The following is a 19,439-nucleotide window of genomic DNA, read 5'->3' on the forward strand; positions in this document are numbered from 1 at the left end:
GTCGCGTGTGTGTGTGTGTGTGTGTGTGTGTGTGTGCGCGCGAGTGTGTGGAGTGTGTGTGTGTGTGTGTGTGTGTGTGTGTGCGCGCGAGTGTGTGGAGTGTGTGTGTGTGTGTGTGTGTGTGTGTGACTTGATGGAATTTCCCATTAGTTTTTTTTTTTTGGTCCATATAGAGTCTGAAATGATGTCAACCGCTTGTATTCCAGCGGTTGGAATCATTAAAAGAAGAAAGTGAGTTTCCATGGCCTTTTTTTATATTTTCAGTCTTTTTTTTTTTGGCAATCGCAAGCAATCTGTCGAGATGTTGAGAATTTTAAATTTGAAGCGATGGAGACTTTGAGCATACAGTCATGTTGAAGCCAGCTCTCCATGAAAGATGTGCAAAGTTTCCTACTCTGCCCTGCATCACTGTTACTTCACTTTTTACAATAAAAGGATTTAGGGAAATTAGATATGCTTGAGTAAAATGAAAATAAATAAAAATAACAGCACCCTCGTGGTGTTTTGTGTTCTTATTTTCTGAGATCACAGGCGCACGTCTTGGCAGAATAGGGAGTAACTAAATGTCTCTGCGGTTTCAGTAAAATTTGGTGAAGTGAACCATTCTTCCATATGTTCTCTGTGTTAATTGCGGTTTCTTTTTTTGGTGGTGGGAGAGGTGACTAAAAACGCACTGCTTCCCCTTTTCCCCCTCAAATGCATCCATATGTATAGATTTTATGTGACCTCATCAAAGCTTTCATTTGTCCACATACTAGCACACAAACCCATGAGAATGTCCTTAATCTTAATGAACAGGAAAACAACGCTCTGCTTCTTAATTGCTTTGTTAATGAAGCGCTGACAAATGTTTAGAACAACAATCTAATTGTTCAGCGAAGAAGAGCGTATGTGTTCCCTCTTCTAACAGAGCTCCTCTTCGAGTTGGCCCAGCTAATTGGACACACCTAAAACCATGAGCTCACATGGCTGGCTCTGCTTTGGGCAGAATGTGGAATCAGTTAAGGTATTTTGAATCCCCACAGCTGTTTCCCGACACGCAGGCAATCCCAGGGCACAGCTGCTCACTTGAGTTAACAGACGAGGAGTTACGGCGAGGCAGACTGTTTCAGGCGAAGCCATCTGAAAGAATTCGAGTGCGTGAAGTCGAAACACCGTGTCCAAGTTCAAGATGCAGAAATCACAAGGCCCAGAATAGAATAAAGCTGATCAGTGTTTTCTCCTCGTCCCCAGAGGCAACAAGGCTGTCTTCGTTTACAATGATACGTGTTTTGGTCGCTGCCTTCTGAGAGCCCACTCACATCCACTGTGCTCATAAAGTGAGATAAAGAGACTCATTCAAAAATATCCGCCYACATAATGAAATAAAATAAGAGGAAAAACAGGCAAATTCAAGCATCACCGAATGAGTGCTCGTTTAGATACTGGAAAGTTATGTCTCATGGATGTTTCCTCCCTCACAAGCACAAAGCAAACTGGCTTGCATTCAGGGAACGGAATAAAAGCTGTCCTTTGTTGCCCCTCTGAAACCAAAGAGTGGACCATAAACAGCAGTTCATACTTCTTTATGGACACTAATTTTATCAAGCACTGTTCGTTTATTATACCAGAGGTTTCTCTTTATCTCAAGGCCTCATGGTTGTGTTACAATAACGCTGATGGTTGAGTAGATTTGTTGCACAGATCCTGATTGTCCACCAGTTAAATAGACTGGAAGACTTGGCCCCACTGTGTTTTCTGTTATGCACTTTTCCAGGCCATAACAGTTGGATGCTTCCCACTCTTAGCCTGTGTAACATTTACAGTGACCCCACTTGAATGGGTCCTTTGTGTGCTCTCAATGGGCAGTTTTTGCATATCTCAAATACCATTCAAATATTTATGTGACAAAGTGGACAAATTGCCTCAATCTGCTTGACCTCCATTATCGGTGTTTGTTTTGTTTTGAGGCGATATTCACAGAGATAGGCCGGGTGGGCTTGACTTGCAATTCGAAATTGGCCACAATTGTTCCTGCAAATAACCTGCACATCTTAAACTGGTGTTTTGGTCATGATTTGATGGGACAAAAAATAATACAAACCTGTAAACTAGGATGTGTTTCTCTAGATGGCACTGTCACTGTGTGTCTGAGTGTGTTTGTGATCTTGTCTCCCACCACGTGTCTGGGTATTTTGGCACTAGTTCCTCTGTTGCATTTTGCACAATATCACAATGTTGAAACACAGAGAATGTGAATGTTATCACTTAACTAAAACTGTAGCAAACAAATGAAAYGGCATCACACAATGAAGGGACTGAAACTGCTTCTTTGTGTGATGTTGTTTCATTTTGTCTTTCCAGCTAAATGTCACTATTTTTATTTTAACTTGTAAATGTAACTGGCTAATTAACGTGCAAAACACTTTAAGGATATTTCTGTTCAGGGCTGGCCTGAGGCATATCGAGGCACCATGATTAGAGGGTGATTTTTTTTATAACTTTTTATCAACGTGTTGATAAATCTGTAGAATAATCACTGATTACTCAGGTTTTGGAAAGTAGCAGTCAAGACTAACTACTGGTGCTCGGTGTTTAAATAGAAAAAAAGAGTAATGGAAGTTTCAGTTGTGATCTCAGATAAAGTTCAGGTTAAAATCTGGTTTTCAGCATTTGTTTGTCCGTTTTCTTCCGCTTATCTGGGGTTGGGTCGCATGGGTAGCAGCCTAAGCAGAGAGACCCAGACTTCCTTCTCCCCAGCAACTCGGGCCAGCTTGTCTGGGGTCCTTCTGGAACTGGTAGGTCGCCGGTTCGATCACCTGTTCCAGCTGTCTCAGTTGCTGTGTCCTTGGGCAAGACACTTTACCCCCAATGCCTCTGATGTGTACCATCAGTATAAGAATGTGATTGGCACTGGTTAGTCTCCATAGATGATTTGTACATGTTAGCTTTGTAGAAGATCTAGTGGAGTGCTAGCCTGGCCCTTGCCTTCCTACGCAGCTCCACTCAATTCTAGTTTCCCTTCTCTGCTCCATCTGGGACTTCTCCCATTGAGATAGATTTCGCTGGCAGATTTTTGGCCGGGCCAATCAGAGAACAGAACGTCAATTTTCTGCGCAGTTTCTGCTWGTAGTTTATTTTACCTGGGCCAATCAGCAAACAGAAGGAGGAGTTTTGAATGACGTCGATGTTCTGCGCAGTGTTGGCTAGTTATTTTAGCATACGGCAGTGGAGGAAGTGAATGAAGCCAGTCTGTGTTGATAAGACTTCCAAATTAAAATAAATTTGTCTGACAAAGCAGCAGCTCTCATTTAAAGTCATCTCATTTGGCTCGGTACTTTTCTCCTCTCAGTAGGGTTGTTTACAGCACACGCAATTTCCGGTTAGCTTCTTAGCTTAGCCTCCGTCACAGTGACATACATCGTGCCAACTGATCCAATCATTTTAAACTTCAGCAGAGGCCACGCCTCCTTCAAGAATCACTTCACTATGAATTAAGTCCAGACCCTTGTATGAAGCAAAGTGAAGGACAGGGTCTGGTTTTAACCAGGCTAGTGGAGTGCTGGTGAATGGGTAAATAAGGGCACAGATTGTAGTGTGAAGYGCTTTGAGTGTCCTGGTTGGATAGAAAGGTGCTACATAAGTACAATCCATTTTCCAGTTTTCAGTATTCTTCCTCATAAAATACTGATTTATGTGATTATATTCAACTCAAGAATTTAAGAAGATGCTTTTCAAATGGCTGGAAAATGCATAATTTTGAGTAGATCTTTCACAAAATTTTCTAATGGAGTATATCCCTGGACCCCCTAGAACTGCTTCACTCCACAGCTGCTGGTTAACAACAGGTATCATCCTCATTACTGTCAGTGTATGTTGGCAGCTATGAGGGAGACTTCTTGTATTCTGTTTCAAATTAATTTTCATGTTAACAATTTTAATGGGACAACCTGCTTTTCTAATAAAAAAAATATCAAAGACAAAATTATTTAGTTTGGTTTGTAAATTGGTAGTGATATTTAGAAAATTGCACAAGAGACACCACATGAAATCCTGCCTAGAGCACCAAATTGCCTAGGGCCGGCCCTGTTTCTGTTGTTATTAGTGCTGTAGGTTTCTGCAATGCTAAATACTTTTTTTATATAATTAGTGACTGAGGAAATATGTCTGTTTTGGTGATATTCCAGAGTGCATGTTTACCTTGCAAACCTCAGTTCATGTGATCAGCAAAAGATGGAATGTACGCTGTTGAGCCATTGACAGATGCCCCACTTTAGACAACGCTGCATTGTTTCAGATGAAGGGACACCGTGTGACGGTTATAATTATGACTCAGGAGAAAAGCTTTCTCGCTCACCAAATTGTTTCATCTAAATGTTCATCTTGCTTTGAAAAAACAAAACAAAAAAATGGCATTGAGTTTAGTCACAAGAGAGTAGAGTGAATTACTTCACCTTATCTTTTCTGTGCTGTCTGAGTGGGACCTTTGTGTGTGCAGTCACTGGAAAAGATTTCCTGAAGACCCCAACAACCTCTTTCAAGTTTGCCCTCTTTTGATCTGTATAAAAAATGTGCATAAACAAACTGAAACATGCATTGTCTTCACCCCTTTATGTTTAGTTGATCTTTTTTCTTTTTCGTTTTTTGCAGGTCCATGGGTTTGTTATGGTGCAATGTTTAGAGGGAAAATATTTGAGCTGCATGGAGATAAGATGGGGTTAATGTACCATAAMAGTCCCTAGTTCAGGGACCAGAATGAATTGGAGAAATCACAGTGAATGATCTTAGATCTGACATACTGAAAAATGCACAGATCTCAGCATACTTTGCTTTGGAGTTAAGCACTTTTGATCATCAGCAGGGTTAAATTAGGTCTGATTATGACACGTGGACTTGATGAAAGCTAATGTCTGGTTCTTAATATCCATCACTAATAATGTAAAGTGACACCCTGTGACTTTGATTTTCACCAGACTTTTGTTACTTCTGTGGGAAAAAAGTTTTTGTTGTGCCTGCTCTTACAAATGACACACACAGGAGGTGGGAAGTTCTCATAGGGACCTTGTGTTCTCTCTCTTAGTACAGTCTCCTCCCATCCCACACTGCGTGTGCAGTAATGGCCTATCCAGATCCTCTTTAAAAGTTTGTGTTTACTTTGAGTGACCTCCTACCAGATTACCAGCTGTGGTTCTGGGCCTTGTGTTTAGTCTTCCTCAGGAACCCCCAATCGCTAGCTTTGTGCCTCTGACATTTTCCCCCCCTTTTTTAAAATGACACAAAATAAGTTGTATAGACAAAACTTAAAATAAACTCAAGGATGATTGAAGAGGTGGTAGGTGCTGCGGTGTGTATAACTGAGTGCAGTTGTGGTTGGAAGAGAAAGACAGGAGTTTAGAGAAGTTTTTGGTTTAACTGGGAGTAAAAGCTGACTGCTGAATTGTGGTGTACCAAGTCTCCAGAGGGGAGGGGATACCTTCCTAACTACTTTATCAAATTGGCAGGGAAAAAAATGGCAGGAGGTCTATTATGAGGCTCCAAATTTTCTAAGCGAGTATTACTTCATAACCAGGGAGTAAACTGATTGTGGCAAGTGATTAGCTGTTGGTGCATAAACTCTCTACGTCTATCTAAAGTGGTGACACCCCTCTTTCATCAGAACATTTATCAATGTCGGACATCTAACAGCCTGAACGTGAGGAAAGCCCGATACACAGATACATTTGAAGATATGACAGAAATCTGAGACCGTAACATGAAGGATTTATGTAAGATAAGAGGCTAAAGCTTGGAAGAGCTTTAATTCTGTGGAACCTCAGAGTTACACCCCTCCAGCCTGTTAACATCTTCATTCACTTCTTATCACTTCACAGTGTTTTGGTGGTGCTGTTTGTAGAACGGGTTGCACATTCTTGAGTAAAAGCATGAAACGACAAAGAATTGGCACAGAACCCTTATTTCACAATAGAAAGTTTATCTAGGATTTATAGCTTCTGTACCGAACAGTATCTAGGGCGAGTTGTAGCTTTTACATTTTTTATTCACARTGAAGCAGATCTGCAGAGAAAAAGACCGCATGACTCAGAGCTGTAAATATATTTAAAACACAAGGTTTTTTTTAATGGCATGCTATGAAAAATGCAAAAGTTTCAACAGGGAATCGTTAAAAAGGATAGTTCAGATCTTTTAGAAAAGAGTTCCATGAACAAATAATATCTTACTTGTTGCAGGCCACATTTTGAATTGTTCCCATTTGAATAATTAGCTCATTTCTGACTGGAATGAGGCCAAATCTCAAGTTTTACTGCCGTCTTAAAACAGCTTTAACTAAAAAAAAATGTTGTAGCACTTAATGTGAATGCTACTTAATAGCATTTGCAATTGATCTAGCATAAATATTGTGATTTTCCTGTTTGATATGCCTCAGGATACATTAGAAGTGCCCTACACAGAGAAATGAAACAAAGAGCTCTCACCTAGCGACATTGTACAGCTACTAAATAATCTAACATGCATGTTTTTGGTCTGTGGGATGAAACCAGATTACCCACAGAAAACCCACACATGCAGGYCAGGGAGCGATCCTGCGACCCTCCCAGTGAGAGGCGACAGCTTTAACCACTGCACCACGGTGCTGCTCCTGAAATTGTTGGAACTGTTCCTTTAACCTTTATTAAAGGTCACAGCTTCTCCTTTTTGGTTTCAATAGAAAACTAAAGCAATCTTCTATTTTAAATTAAAAGAAGTCTGACAAAATATAATTTTTGTAATGTTGCCTATAAATGTTTGGAAGGTAAACTATGCTCTAAATAACTTTGTCTCCTTTGTAAAATTTTGAGTCAGTTTAGTTGTTTTCTGTTCTTTAAATGAAGGAATTTTTTTTATTAGTCCTGCAGCGTGTTTAGACAGTGGTAATATTCACACTTTGGGAATACATGTTATTTCATACCTTTTGTAAAAAAAAAATCACTTTAATTATGGTTTTGCCCAACTGACAAATCCTCTAACGTAATTTTGGAGTGAGTCAGTTTGCTGAAGTAAGGTGTGGTTTTAAACTGTAGGCACTGTTTTTCATAATGAAACACAAACACAGGACCTGATTAATGGAGGAGTTCTTGTGATAAGACAACGCTTGACCTTTCTTTTGTTATCACGAGCAGAATAAAGACTGATGTGATCATTCAGCAGATTCACACTTGTCTTTGTCTGAGCCCCACAGTGTTTGTGTGTGTTTGTGCGTGTCAGTAAACTGCTGCTGCACTGGCCCCACCCTCAGGTTCATGTCTGCAAAGGGAGGCAAAGCTGCTTACCTTTTTTTTTTTTTTTTTGCTCGTGACCACAGGGAAGTACCAACCAACTGCACGCCGGAGCTTTCAGATGGGCCGGCAGGATTTAGGCAGAAGAGACAGATTTCTGATGTCACGGATTTGGGCGTGGCATTAAGGTGGAATTCTTTCTTTCTTTTTTAAGCTGTACTGATAGAGTTCAGTCTGTCTGACTACTCATGGGAGAACACAGCACAGTGGAAATTATGCGAGCGGGAACAACTTTGGGTAGGAAGGTAAGAGGAATGAAATGCTGGCGAACGCGAGTGGAAAAGCAGGTCTGTCACCTGCTCTCCAAGTTTCTGTTGCGTCTTCTGTCATCTGCTGCAGTGTTCTTGAATGCACTTTAAAGGCTTTTGGGTACAGTTTTCTCTTTCTCCCATTTGGACTGTTCACTGTTTGTGTTCTGACTTGACATGGAGGGTGTGTTGCTGCACTTTTGCATGTTTAAGCCTGTACATCTGACTGTACAGCTAAGCTGCACCAAGTGGAGTAGTACTGTTTTGGTCAGCATAGCACTGAACTGTGATTGGGGCTTTTTGCTTCCTAAAATAAACAGGGTGTTGTCTGAAAGTGTGACTTAAAAGGAAAAAAAATGACTTCTGAAGAGAAAGGGGGGGAAAAATGTTTTTGTCTTTGTACTTGAACCCACCATTCCCCAAGGGGCCATCTTGCTACCCAGCAGCTGCTAGCATACCACAGAAGACATGTTTGTTAATTCTTCATCTTCTCATTGCCTCAGAGGAAAGTAATATTTCTGACTCTGGTTTGGTCTGGTTTGCCTGGGCTCCTTCCTGCTACAGGATCTTGTATATTTCATCTACTTTTAATTGCTCAAATTGAAAAAGTTTGCAGAAAATGTGTCAAAATGAAGTAATGTCACCTGGGGCAATTGGGCTGTGATAAGATTAGAAATTGGCTTTTGTTTTAGCTACACGTCTCATCTTTGGTTCTGTTTTTCTCATTTTAAAATGAATTATAACAAACCACTCAGAAGCCAGTTATTTCAAACTCCTTCACCTTCTCTGCCTCTGTTTTTTATTAAGTATTTAAGGTATTTTTACACATTTCCTTAGGGTTTTAAAGAAACATTTGACTTGAAATCATGCAGAGATGAGTTTAGGAACACAAATGAAATAACTCTGTTTAAAGTAATCTTACATTTTCTGATTTTTGAGCAGTTATTGGATACAGATACTTTGAAGTACATGTTTCAAAATTGATAGCATATTATTTTAATATGCAAATCACGGACTGCATTCCCACAAAGTTAAATTTATCAAAACAGATTCCATTATAGTATTTTTTTTTTTTTTTTTTTTTTTGTCATAGCACATATTTTTTTTCTCTTTCTCTGTAGAAGATCACAAGATTATCTTATGACGAGGTGTAGGAAATGACACAGCGACAGCCGAGCTATTATTTCCTGCCAGTGATCGTGTCTATCAAGCATGTTCTGTGCTTGTTGAATGGGCTTGTTTGTGAGTGTCGGAGCTCCAAGGGAAAGCCTGCGAGTGAGGCATCAGCAGAGTCAAGCTGCGGCATGTCTCGTCTCAATCAGCAACACATCAACGCAGAGCTGCGTGGAAAACACGGAGCTCGCTTTGTGCTCGTCACCTGCCCGAGGTGTCGTAATTTTAAAACACCTCTGTGGTGACAAAGCAATATAAATTGAGCTGACGTGGTGAAAAATGTATTAATTGCTGCTTTGGAACATGTCAGCTGAATCATGACGCATTATGTTTAATAATAATTTTTTTTTTTTTACTTAAAAAAAAATGCTTTTAGATACAAATGACCAGTTCTATGATGTCAGGACTTTGTCTCTATTGCCTCTAGTTTAAATGATTGTTTAGCTTGTTTTCATGTTGACATGCAGGTTAAGAAAATGTCATTCTGTTTCAGTCAACCCACATCAAAGGTTTGACCTGGCTTTGGGCATAATTTGCAGGGGGGTTAGGGGGGTTATGACCCCCCACAATAATACTGTATAATCCAGTCAATATAACCCCCAATAAAATTACATAATTGGCTCTAACACAATAGAAATTAAGTATACAGCTGCAGTTCTCTTGTCTTTAAATAACTTTGACCTGATTTCAAAATTTACCATGTCTTATTTGTACATTTAGACATATTTGCTGAAAACGATATGCAGGGTTTTAATGTGCTCTTATCACATTATTAAGGGCTGTATTTGTTTAATCATTTCTTGTAATTTTCCCTAGGCAAATTGTAGTGCACCAGGTAAATAAGGCATGCTATATAATACATTCTAAAAATATTTGTTAGTTTTCTAAATTGTTGAACTGGAGTGGAACGTAAAATGTGCAGAGTAAATACAAAGAAAACAAGAAAATTAAGTAAATCACAGTATGCATTTTAACCTCAAAAATACCCTGAATTTTTTTAAAATAGAGTCAGAGAACCTAACTCTCACCCCCCTAATGGTAGACCAAAAGTTGTGGCCTGGCTACTGTTGGTTAGCCAACATGCTGTTTTATTGTGACGTTGCAAAATTCAGTTCACAGTGCATGATGGCTTTTAATCACATGAAGCAGTGCTGCACTCTCTGGTAGAACAACAAGAAGAGCAAAGGCTCTGAATCATTTTCAGAATCCACAAGACTCACCTGCACAATCTTCAGTGGGCACTTGGAGGTTTTGGTCATGGAAGTTCAGGAACAAATAAATAAAAATACGGCAGTTTCACAGTGCTAAAATGATTGCTGACACATCTAACTGTAACTCTGAGTGAGCAAGATATTCACACATTTCTTGGTTGTTGTTTTTGTTATTTTTTTTTTTACAATAACATTTAGTAAGTAGCACATGAGTAATGTTAGAAAAGGCAATCAGGAAAAAGTGTATACAAAGCTAATGTTACATCTCTTATTAGCCCTTCTGCCAAGGCTAAAACCTCAATCACATTTGACTAAAAATTTAAAGTACTGAGTTCTGTTGTGACATTAATTAAATAATACATGTTCATCAAAAATATTCCATTATTCATAGTATTCTCTAAAAGATATGTTTTTCCAAGTGTATGTCAGAAGTGAGTATTCTTCAGTTTGCTGTCACATTGTGAAAATATCTGCTGATCGTTTTGAGCAAACAACTTCCTGTAGATGCTAATCTGCTAAATGATAACTGCACATGTATGCTAAGGGTAAATGTTTTGTGCAAATTCAGCTCTTTAACGCTTCAACCCTGTGTCATGTAATAAGAGGAAGTCTGTAACTGTTCAAATTGTTGCTATTTTTGTATCTTCTGCTTGTCTGGCAGCTGTTCACTCTTGACTCCTACATTTTTAACACAATCACTTTGTTTATTTTTAGATGAACTTTGATAGATTTTTATTGAGATCATTTAAACCTAAACCATTTGCAACATTAAGAAGTTAAAAAAATAGCTTTGTGGCCCAAGTGATAGATTTACCCGCTCAAAAAACACGTAGAATGGTTGAATATCTCTTATTTTTTTGCATCAGATGTTGGGTTTGTGGGGTTTGTTAGTTTGTTTTTTGCACTGTTGGACTTTGTTTACTATATTGAAAACTCAAAATTTTAATTTGCAGTGACCTAACATTTGCATGCTAATATGTGTCWATATTTTAAAGAGTAAGAATGATGATTTGCAATAAAATAATGTCGAACATGAAAACGTTTTGGAAAAAGGGCACAATCCATGAAGTAGTTAAATGACTAGATGACCTCATATAAATGTTTCAGCTAATTTGCTGTCATATTTACCCATTCTACCCTTGTAATCTGAATCTCTAAGTTTTGTGTGTCTTTAAGTTTTGTAACTCAGTTCAGTAAATATCTGTTTTGGTGTTATAGATGTTTGAAAGGACTTTGTTCGTGACAGTTGGATTGTTTTATAGATTTAGGAATAACCACTGTAATCCAGCTTGATCTGCGTAGGGTAAGATCTTTTCTAGCAGTTTACTTAGTTCTTACTTCTCTGTTTACTTCCAAGCAGGTTTTTCAGCTCCTTATTTCCACGCAAGACGGCAAACAAAAATATAGCGGCTCTTACTTATTGTATGATGGTTATTGTTCTAGTTAGATTATATGGGCTGTGTTTGTGTTTCTATATCTTACATGTAAGCAGTTTGACAGTAAACATTCAGTCAGGTAAACCACAGTGAGTTTCACAGCTTGCTATAGCAGCCTTTTTCTTTTTCTAGTCAGTCACTGAATAGAAACACAAGCTGTTATTTTCGTCTGTCATACACAAAATTATAACTTCTTTTGAAAACTCAGTCAGGGAAAACTTTGGAGCTTAGCTGTCATGCTTGAACAGTTCACACAAATAGTTTACATCTTTGTAGAGACAACATATTTGACCCGTCATAAGTCGTTTTAATGAGATAGACTATAGGAAGCTATAGTGCACTGGTTGAAAAATTTGCACATTTGTCWAAATATGATGAATAAATACATTATCTATAGGCCATGTGAACAAAATGTCCAAATTATTATCCCAAAGAATATATTGTAACACGTTTCTGAACAGTGCCAACAACTGGCAATGATTCTGAGCCGAAAAGTTTTAAATTTTCTCAACTTTCTTGGCGCGCTATMAAATAATTTCTCATTACCAACTGGGAAATCCTGATTTCCAAATATGGTTTGAGGTTTCCTCTTTCAAATGATGTAGAGGAGTCCTCATTAGAATGCTTTAAAAATAGRATTAAGAACAAATTTTCAGTGTTATTCTTGATTAGGATGATAAAGGGATGATCTAGGTTTCAAATAGTAGCTTAAAAGACAGAAATCTGAAAAATGTTTATTTAGTTTGACTAAATATGACTTATTCTYATTTGTTGTGATAGTTCACAAATTAGTTTTTTTGCACTCTATGCACTATTTATATTCTCCTTCATAAACCTACAAGCTTGCTGGTGAGGAGGTGATTTGAGGGCATTCAGTGTTTCAGTAAAGGACATTTTGGCACCCTGCAGGTGCAAAGTGGAGACCAACCCCAATCCTTGAAATGGAAAACAACCCTCTGACCACTTAACTTACTCTGCCTCGTGCCCACAGACAGCTGGAGAGACACCAGCTCCTCGTGACTCTGAACAGGATGACAGGGATGTAGAAAAGGAATCAGTGGTGAAATATGGAAATATAACATCCAGAATAATTATTCCCCTCTGAAACTATTATTCTAAGTCTGGTTCTCATGGTACAATTTGGTCAATTTTAGTCCATAACACTGATGACATTTTTTGTTTGAAACCAGTAACAATCATTGTAGACTTTGTTGTAATTTTCTTTAAGCTTTAGAAATAAAAATGTCTCTCTTTATTTATTTTAGGTTATTTTTTATGTTTTGTTTTTATTTGAGGTATGGCCAGATGGAGATACTTAAGAGTAGCTTTTAGTCCTCGGGTCATAATTTGCCCATGTGTGCTTTATGAACCAGCAGACCATCAGCATAAATATACTTTTTTTTAAAAGAATACCTGTATTTGGTTTAAAAAGACAAACACTAATAGTAGGTTTTAATAGTTACCTTTACATCATATTTGTAAAAAAACCAAACTTTTTTAAAATATATTTTTTTATAATTTTCACTGTTCCTGAGGAGCTGGGAGTTTAGGCATACATACTTTAGTGTGTATGTATGAGTATATGTGCCATATTCAATGTATTTAATGGCATCCTCCCCCATAGAGATACTAATAATCCTTTGGTGGACGTGCCTCAGTGGAGCCTGAGTTCACATTGCTCAGATTCCTCTGTTTGTATAAGCAGGGCCCACATGTGAAACTTTACAGGCTATAACTCAGTGCACTAGATCTACAAAACACTTTTTTCTATCAGACTGAGCGTTTCTAATGTTCACTATTCCCTTCGTTCACTGGAGATATGATCTCCTGTTTGCTGTTTTTGTCTTTGTCATAACACCAGCTGTTTTTCAAGAGATCATATCAAGCATAATTAAAACCCTGTAATGACAACACTTTAAAATAGGGGAACATCCTCTTGTTTGCAGGGTTATTGCAGCATCTTTGAGTCTGCTACTATCTTCAGTATTTTGTGTTGTGGAAATCACATGGATGCTTATGTCATTTGGTCAGCTGACAGAAAACCTCCAAAATGGGGGAAAATTTTTTTTTATAAATAAAAACATCTTTAAGTATCTACTGTATGCAATACCTAGGCTGTGCTTGCTGTATATTTCTGACAATAAACACAAAACTGTAACATTGCACATTTGATAATGCCTTAAACTAGTATCTCATGTCTTCTTATTCAAAGTTTTTTCTTCAGGTTCAGTGAGCAAATCTGTCCACTTGGATGTCTTGTGACTTGGGTGCAAAGTGGACTTGTGGACACCTAAATGTTTCAGCCTCTTTAATCTGTAAAACTTGTGGCAGAAAGAGTTCCCTCTGTGTTGGCTTGAAAAAACATTTTTTATGTGTTTTCTTCACTTTCAATGTTTTCTGCATGCACACTAAAGAATGCAAGAAGCTCAGTTGCAGTGATGTGAAAAGAAAAAGCTTATTTTTTGTCTTTCTTGTTTGACTGCAGGGTGTCAGCCAAAAATAAAGCCCCGTCCCCGCCAGGACTGAAGAAGTTGAATTCTTCAGGTTTCTCTCAGTGGCACCCAGGAAACCCTCATTTAAGCATGGACCAGAAGGAGAACCTGATCGATAAAGAGCTTTCTCTCACTGTGGTTCTGCCTGGAGGAGTGGAAAAGTCCACAGTGGTTCATGGAAGGTACACTGAGACCACAATTTATTTAATAAAAAAAAAGCACTGCAGTCATTCTGTTGCAACATTTTTAAACTCCACACCATGGGATGTATGAGGTATGAAGTCATCACATGATGTCCTGCTTGATCCAGCTGAGTCAGATGGGTGGAGCAGCTGGATGTTGTGGTTTTAGTTAATGGGTGCACTGACACAAAATTAGTTGCATTTGTTTAATTTTGAGACAAAAAAATGGAACATGTGGTTGTTGAAGTGAATTAAATATTTGAGTTGTGCATGCCTCAGTGCAGTAATGACCCAGTGAAATACCTCAACACAGTCTGTAATCAGAACAACATGTCTCAGCTTTACCTTTGTGTCAAACGTTTCCAGGCAAAGTCTGCATTTACTTTCTATCACGAGTTTATTTAAGATATCTCTATCATTCTGTCGATGCACACAGAGGTATCCTTTGCACCTCAGCCTGTTGAGAATTGACTGAGATTAATTCAATTTAACAAGATTAAATCTACAATCTTTTGCTTCATTTAGACCTGTTTAGAGTATCTTTACGACAGAGCTAGCAGTCAGAGGTTTAATTTAATCAGCACTGTTTGTTCTAGGAAATGTTGCAATCATACAGTACATTTGTATCGTGGTGTTTTTTTCCACACATACTTGTTACCTTTTACATAATTTAATGTGCCAAATTTCTCTGTTAGGAAAAGCAGACACCATTAAGCAGTTGGTTGTAGAACTTTTTGAATTTTAGTTTATTTGTGTATTTTCTTTTTTCAATTAAAAAATACATAAAAAAAAGTTAAAATGGATTTTAAAAAGCCATGATTTATGTTTGGCTCAAGAATATAATTAAATGCAATATGTGTGTTTTTCAACTGTTGGTCGAACAAAATTATAATTTTAGGCATTACTTTAAAGGGGATATATCATGCAAAATCCACTTTTTTACCTTTTTAAATGCATTTTTGTTGTGAACTCAGAGTCTTGAAGAGTGCAGACAATTTGAATTTAGTTTCTCTGTGTTGCATAGATATCCTTATATTGTGTTTGGGTCATATTTTTCAACTCATTCAGTTTTCTTTATTTTCTGTGACATTTTCTGATTTATTATATCAAAGTTTTTGCGACGGAACAGAAAGTATAAGGTCTGAGCTTACCAAATACTATTTAGTCATCTTCATTTTCTTCTGGCTCTGGGTCAGTCTCTGGTTCCAACATGTAATGCTGTGGACAAGTCTTCACTTGTTGAAATCTTTTAATGAATTTTAAAATAAAATGTTTCTGCACCACATTAGTGATTAAACCCCTCTCTCAAACTAGAATTGACCACTCTGAAAACTGGATGGGTGCAGGGTATAAACTGCCTCATTTGGATTTAAAGAGACAGCCTCAAAACGAGATGCTTTGAGACTCACCTGAGAAAAGGGGTGAAAGAGGGGCTTGTGGAGTTACAATAAGGAGGAACTCAGACCAAAGAATTGCAATTCCACTTTAAATAGACCCCGACTGAATGATTTGAATGTGAAAAAGGATTCAACAGCATGATCTGTCCACTTTAAACCTTGTGAAACTAGCATGGAAGAGTTTACCTATATATTATTAAATATATAGCAAATAAACAGTGAGTCAGGTACTGTTTGCTTGGAGACATTTTTTCATAGAAAAGTCAAAAATGTAATGTGATGAAAGTTGCTAATCATTTTCTAAAATACTGTTTTTGTTTGTTTGATTGATTGATTTGTGTTGTTTTTTTGTGTGTGCTTCTCAGTATACCCCTAATGGACCTATTAGTGACACTTTGTGCCAAATATCACCTGAACCCATCGAGCCACACTTTAGAATTGGCCACATCCAAGAGAAACAACATCAAGCTCAAACCCAACGCTCTCATTGGAACGTTGGATGCTGAAAAGATCATACTGAAACCTAAAGGGGAGGATACAAACAAAAAAACGGGCCCCCAGATGCCTGAGGTATGTTGTCGGATACAATAAACTAAGGGTGCACCGGTAAATTGGCCAGCTGATTTCTCGGAGCCAGTGTCCTTAATTTTGGGAAAAGATCATCTTTTCTACCTCCACAAAGGTCTGAAAATTTGCCACTGTCCTTTTTTGCTCTCCTGTGAGCACTACCTAATGTCCAGTTAAAACAAATTGTATTGTTTCAAGGGTATTGTTCAATGTATTTCAATAAAATAAGATTGAAGGTGTATTGTGGCCTTCTAACATCTGACAGTGTCATCTATACTGTATATGTTCATTAAATAAAGACTGTAAAAATACTGTAGGATGTTCAGTTTTTATCATTTTTAAACTAAAAATTGAAAAATATATTACAGGGCGGGGCCATTTTATTTACACGCAAAGCATTCTGGGTAAATGATGACATGGATAGGTCATCGGTGCGAGGCTTCTAGTGAGCTATATCCACCCTGAAGGTTAATCTTGGACAATATCTGATTATCGGCTCTTTTAAATGAAACCAGAGAGCGTTGACATACAGGAGAAGGTAGAATTGACTCAGCCTGTAACTGAAAGTATGGATGGAGGACAACAGAGCTGCTTCATGGAAGAAGAACCTCAGCTTAGCCTGTTAGCTTTAGCGTTAGCCCCAACGCTATCACCATATATACGTATTAGTTCAGCGCTTCACATTCTCCTCTCGTCACTGAGGTCCATCCCCATGACAGAGAGCGGAATGCAAAAACGACTCAGCTGCAACTGAAAATATGGATGGAGGACCTCAGTTTAGCTTGTTTGTTGTGCTAGCGCCGAGCTAATACATATAAGGCAATATAGTGTCGGCGCTAGTGCAAAGACTTACAGGCTTAAGCTGAGGTTCTTCTTCCATGAAGCAGCTCTGTTGTCCTCCATCTATATTTTCAGTTACAGGCTGAGTCATTTCTACCGCCTCTTCTCTGTCAACGCTCTCTGGTTTCATTTAAAAGAGTCGATCATCAGATATTGTCCAAGATTAACCTTCAGGGTGGATATAGCTCACTCACACCAAGGACCTATCCACGTCATCGTTTACCCAGAATGCTTTGTGTGTAAATAAAATGGCTCTGTCCGTGTTAAAATATATATTTAAAAAAATGCAAAACTAAATAGCCTACAGTATTTTTACAGTCTTTATTTTACAGTTAAAATATATGTTTATCAAATAAAGTCTGTTACAACTGATCAGGAATCCCTTTTTAAAAAATCAATATCGACCAAAATCRGAATCGGCAGGTCAGACTTTTTAAAGATCAGTGATTGGCCAGAAAACTGCAATCGGTGCACCCCTACAATAAACATAACTTTTTGGTTGTTGAATAAATGATCAGTGTGACTCCTTTGCTCTCTAGGCTACTGTTCGGATGGTGATAAACTACAAACAGASCCAGAAAACGATATTACGAGTAAACCCTCGGGTTCCCCTACATGAGCTCCTACCATCAATATGTGAGAAATGTGAATTTGACATTGAGACTACAGTTCTGTTGAGAGACGTCACATCACTGGACCCATTGGACTTGTCCAACTCCCTAAATGATTATGCAGTACGAGAGGTTTATGCAAAAGACACAAAAAGTGAGTTGTAATGTTTTCAAATCCTTTCTTTAAGTCTGCATCCGAGTGTTTTTAAGTGTCYCCATACTGTGCTTTTCCTTCTTAACTTTTTGAGCCTCGCTGCGAATGCMGTTTGTTATGCACTAAATCTGTGGCTCGTTTGCTTTGCAGGGCAAGCTGYGTCTCCCATACGCCCGACCTCACCAATGTGTTCAGGTATTTAATCATCGCAAACTGTACGCTTTGGTTTCCACAGAAATGCTGTAGCTTTGTGTTCTCACGGCTGCCTTCTCCTGTTTCTGTTTGGCTTTACGTAGGAGCAGTGACACCAAGCAAAGATAAAAATCAGAAGGAGAAGGAAAATAAAGGCCTGTTTAGCATGTTTCGAAAAAGCAAGAAAAAGGCAKCGCAGGTGAATGTAACAAATTAGACCAAAAAAAATGCTCTTTTAAAGCATTTCAGATATTAAGAGACTTTTTTTAGGTTTAGTTTGCCTCTAGTTAATGTTCACTGTGTTGTTTGGAAACATGGCTGTTATCATGTTCTGATTGGATATTTGTTCTTTAAAGGCAACGACAGCCAGCGCCCCGGCCTCTCCTGTCCTCGTCAGCAGACCTCGGCCCCTCAGTGTGGCTTTACCTATCTCAGATTCCTCCCCTCTCGGCTCTTCCATGTTCTCCGATGTGCCGAAGAAGAGACGCGCGCCCCAACCCCCAGTCCACGTCTCTCAAGGCTTTCACTCAGACTTCAGCACCCGCCGGAGGCTCTACTCTGAGCCGAACCCCCTTCCTGATGGCGATCAGGTGAGTGAACTTTCAAGCTCTGATGTCTTGTTACATTCACATCATTCGGTGCTTTATTTATAATAAAACATTATCCTGAAGGTGGCAGGTCTAAGTCGTGGGTCCTCAGCAGAGTCTTCACTGAGGAGGACCAAACGCAGGGCTCCTCCACCTCCAAGTTCTCCAAGCCCCGTTCTACAAGAAACTGTTTCAGAAGATCAACAAGGTTTGCCTTTAGTTTATTTTTATTAATTTATTAGTATTTTTTCCCTACAGGATTTTACTAATATTCACAGTGGCTAAAGTATTTGGTTTGGTTCAGGTGTTAAACATAGTTTGCTCCTGACAAACTTAATCTGGCATTTGTTTTTTTTGTTATTTTTACTTAGACTTTTGCGCCTCCAAGTGGTTGTTCTTTAGAAGTGCATGCTTTAGAAAATTCCATAATCCTGGATAAAGTCATTGACAGCCACGTAATAATCTAAGCAGGGTAATCTTTAATCTTACATGTGTTTTCTTTGCAAATATTATGACAGTTTGATTCTGTTTGAGTGTATTTTAATGTCTCAGTTCATTTGAGTTGTTCTCAGAAAGAACACAAATACAAGAATAGATTGATTTTACATAGACATTGAATTTTTATGATGCTACTTCTTCTTTTTCTATTTCATTGCTATTTCTTTGTAATTTTCTTTTAATAGTTGTATAAAATGACTTTGTTTTGGAATGCTTTCCTATGATTGTACAGACACGTTGGACCCATTGTTTTGTTTGGGGAAACTCCACCCGCCTTGTATGCACAGCTATTAAACATACAATCTATTTATGAAGGTTTATAATTCAGGAAGTAGAGGGAAAGGGAAGGCTGGAAAATGTTATTTTTTTATCCCTTGATGACCTATTGTCAGGCATGTTTGTGCTTCATTTTAGTTGCTTCAATTTATTTGAGGGTCACACAAAATGTTTTGTTCTTTCATGGCATTTTATGTCATTAATTACAAACAAGTGCTAAAGTCTGTACAGAATGCTATGTTCGTTCTTATTTGCTCTTTTATATGTTGATATTATTATTATT

The 19,439-nt window shown here is 38.2% G+C and overlaps 1 protein-coding gene across 3 annotated transcripts in view; it reads left to right on the plus strand.

Moving 5' to 3' along the window:
* Positions 1-19,439, plus strand: part of cobll1b (cordon-bleu WH2 repeat protein-like 1b) — a 25,134-nt gene that overhangs the window by 1,254 nt on the left and 4,441 nt on the right. For 2 of the 3 annotated variants that reach the window (XM_014001494.1, XM_014001495.1), the window contains exons 3-9: positions 13,846-14,034; positions 15,797-16,001; positions 17,378-17,603; positions 17,754-17,798; positions 17,900-17,994; positions 18,152-18,385; positions 18,467-18,590. In XM_014001494.1, coding sequence (XP_013856948.1) covers positions 13,846-14,034; positions 15,797-16,001; positions 17,378-17,603; positions 17,754-17,798; positions 17,900-17,994; positions 18,152-18,385; positions 18,467-18,590 — 1,118 coding nt within the window. Of the gene's footprint in view, positions 1-7,278; positions 7,538-13,845; positions 14,035-15,796; positions 16,002-17,377; positions 17,604-17,753; positions 17,799-17,899; positions 17,995-18,151; positions 18,386-18,466; positions 18,591-19,439 lie in introns of those variants that run through there. The other variant, XM_014001496.1, reaches the window with a different exon arrangement.

Source organism: Austrofundulus limnaeus, unplaced genomic scaffold, assembly GCF_001266775.1.
Source record: "Austrofundulus limnaeus strain Quisiro unplaced genomic scaffold, Austrofundulus_limnaeus-1.0 Scaffold9, whole genome shotgun sequence".
Lineage (NCBI taxonomy): Eukaryota > Metazoa > Chordata > Actinopteri > Cyprinodontiformes > Rivulidae > Austrofundulus > Austrofundulus limnaeus.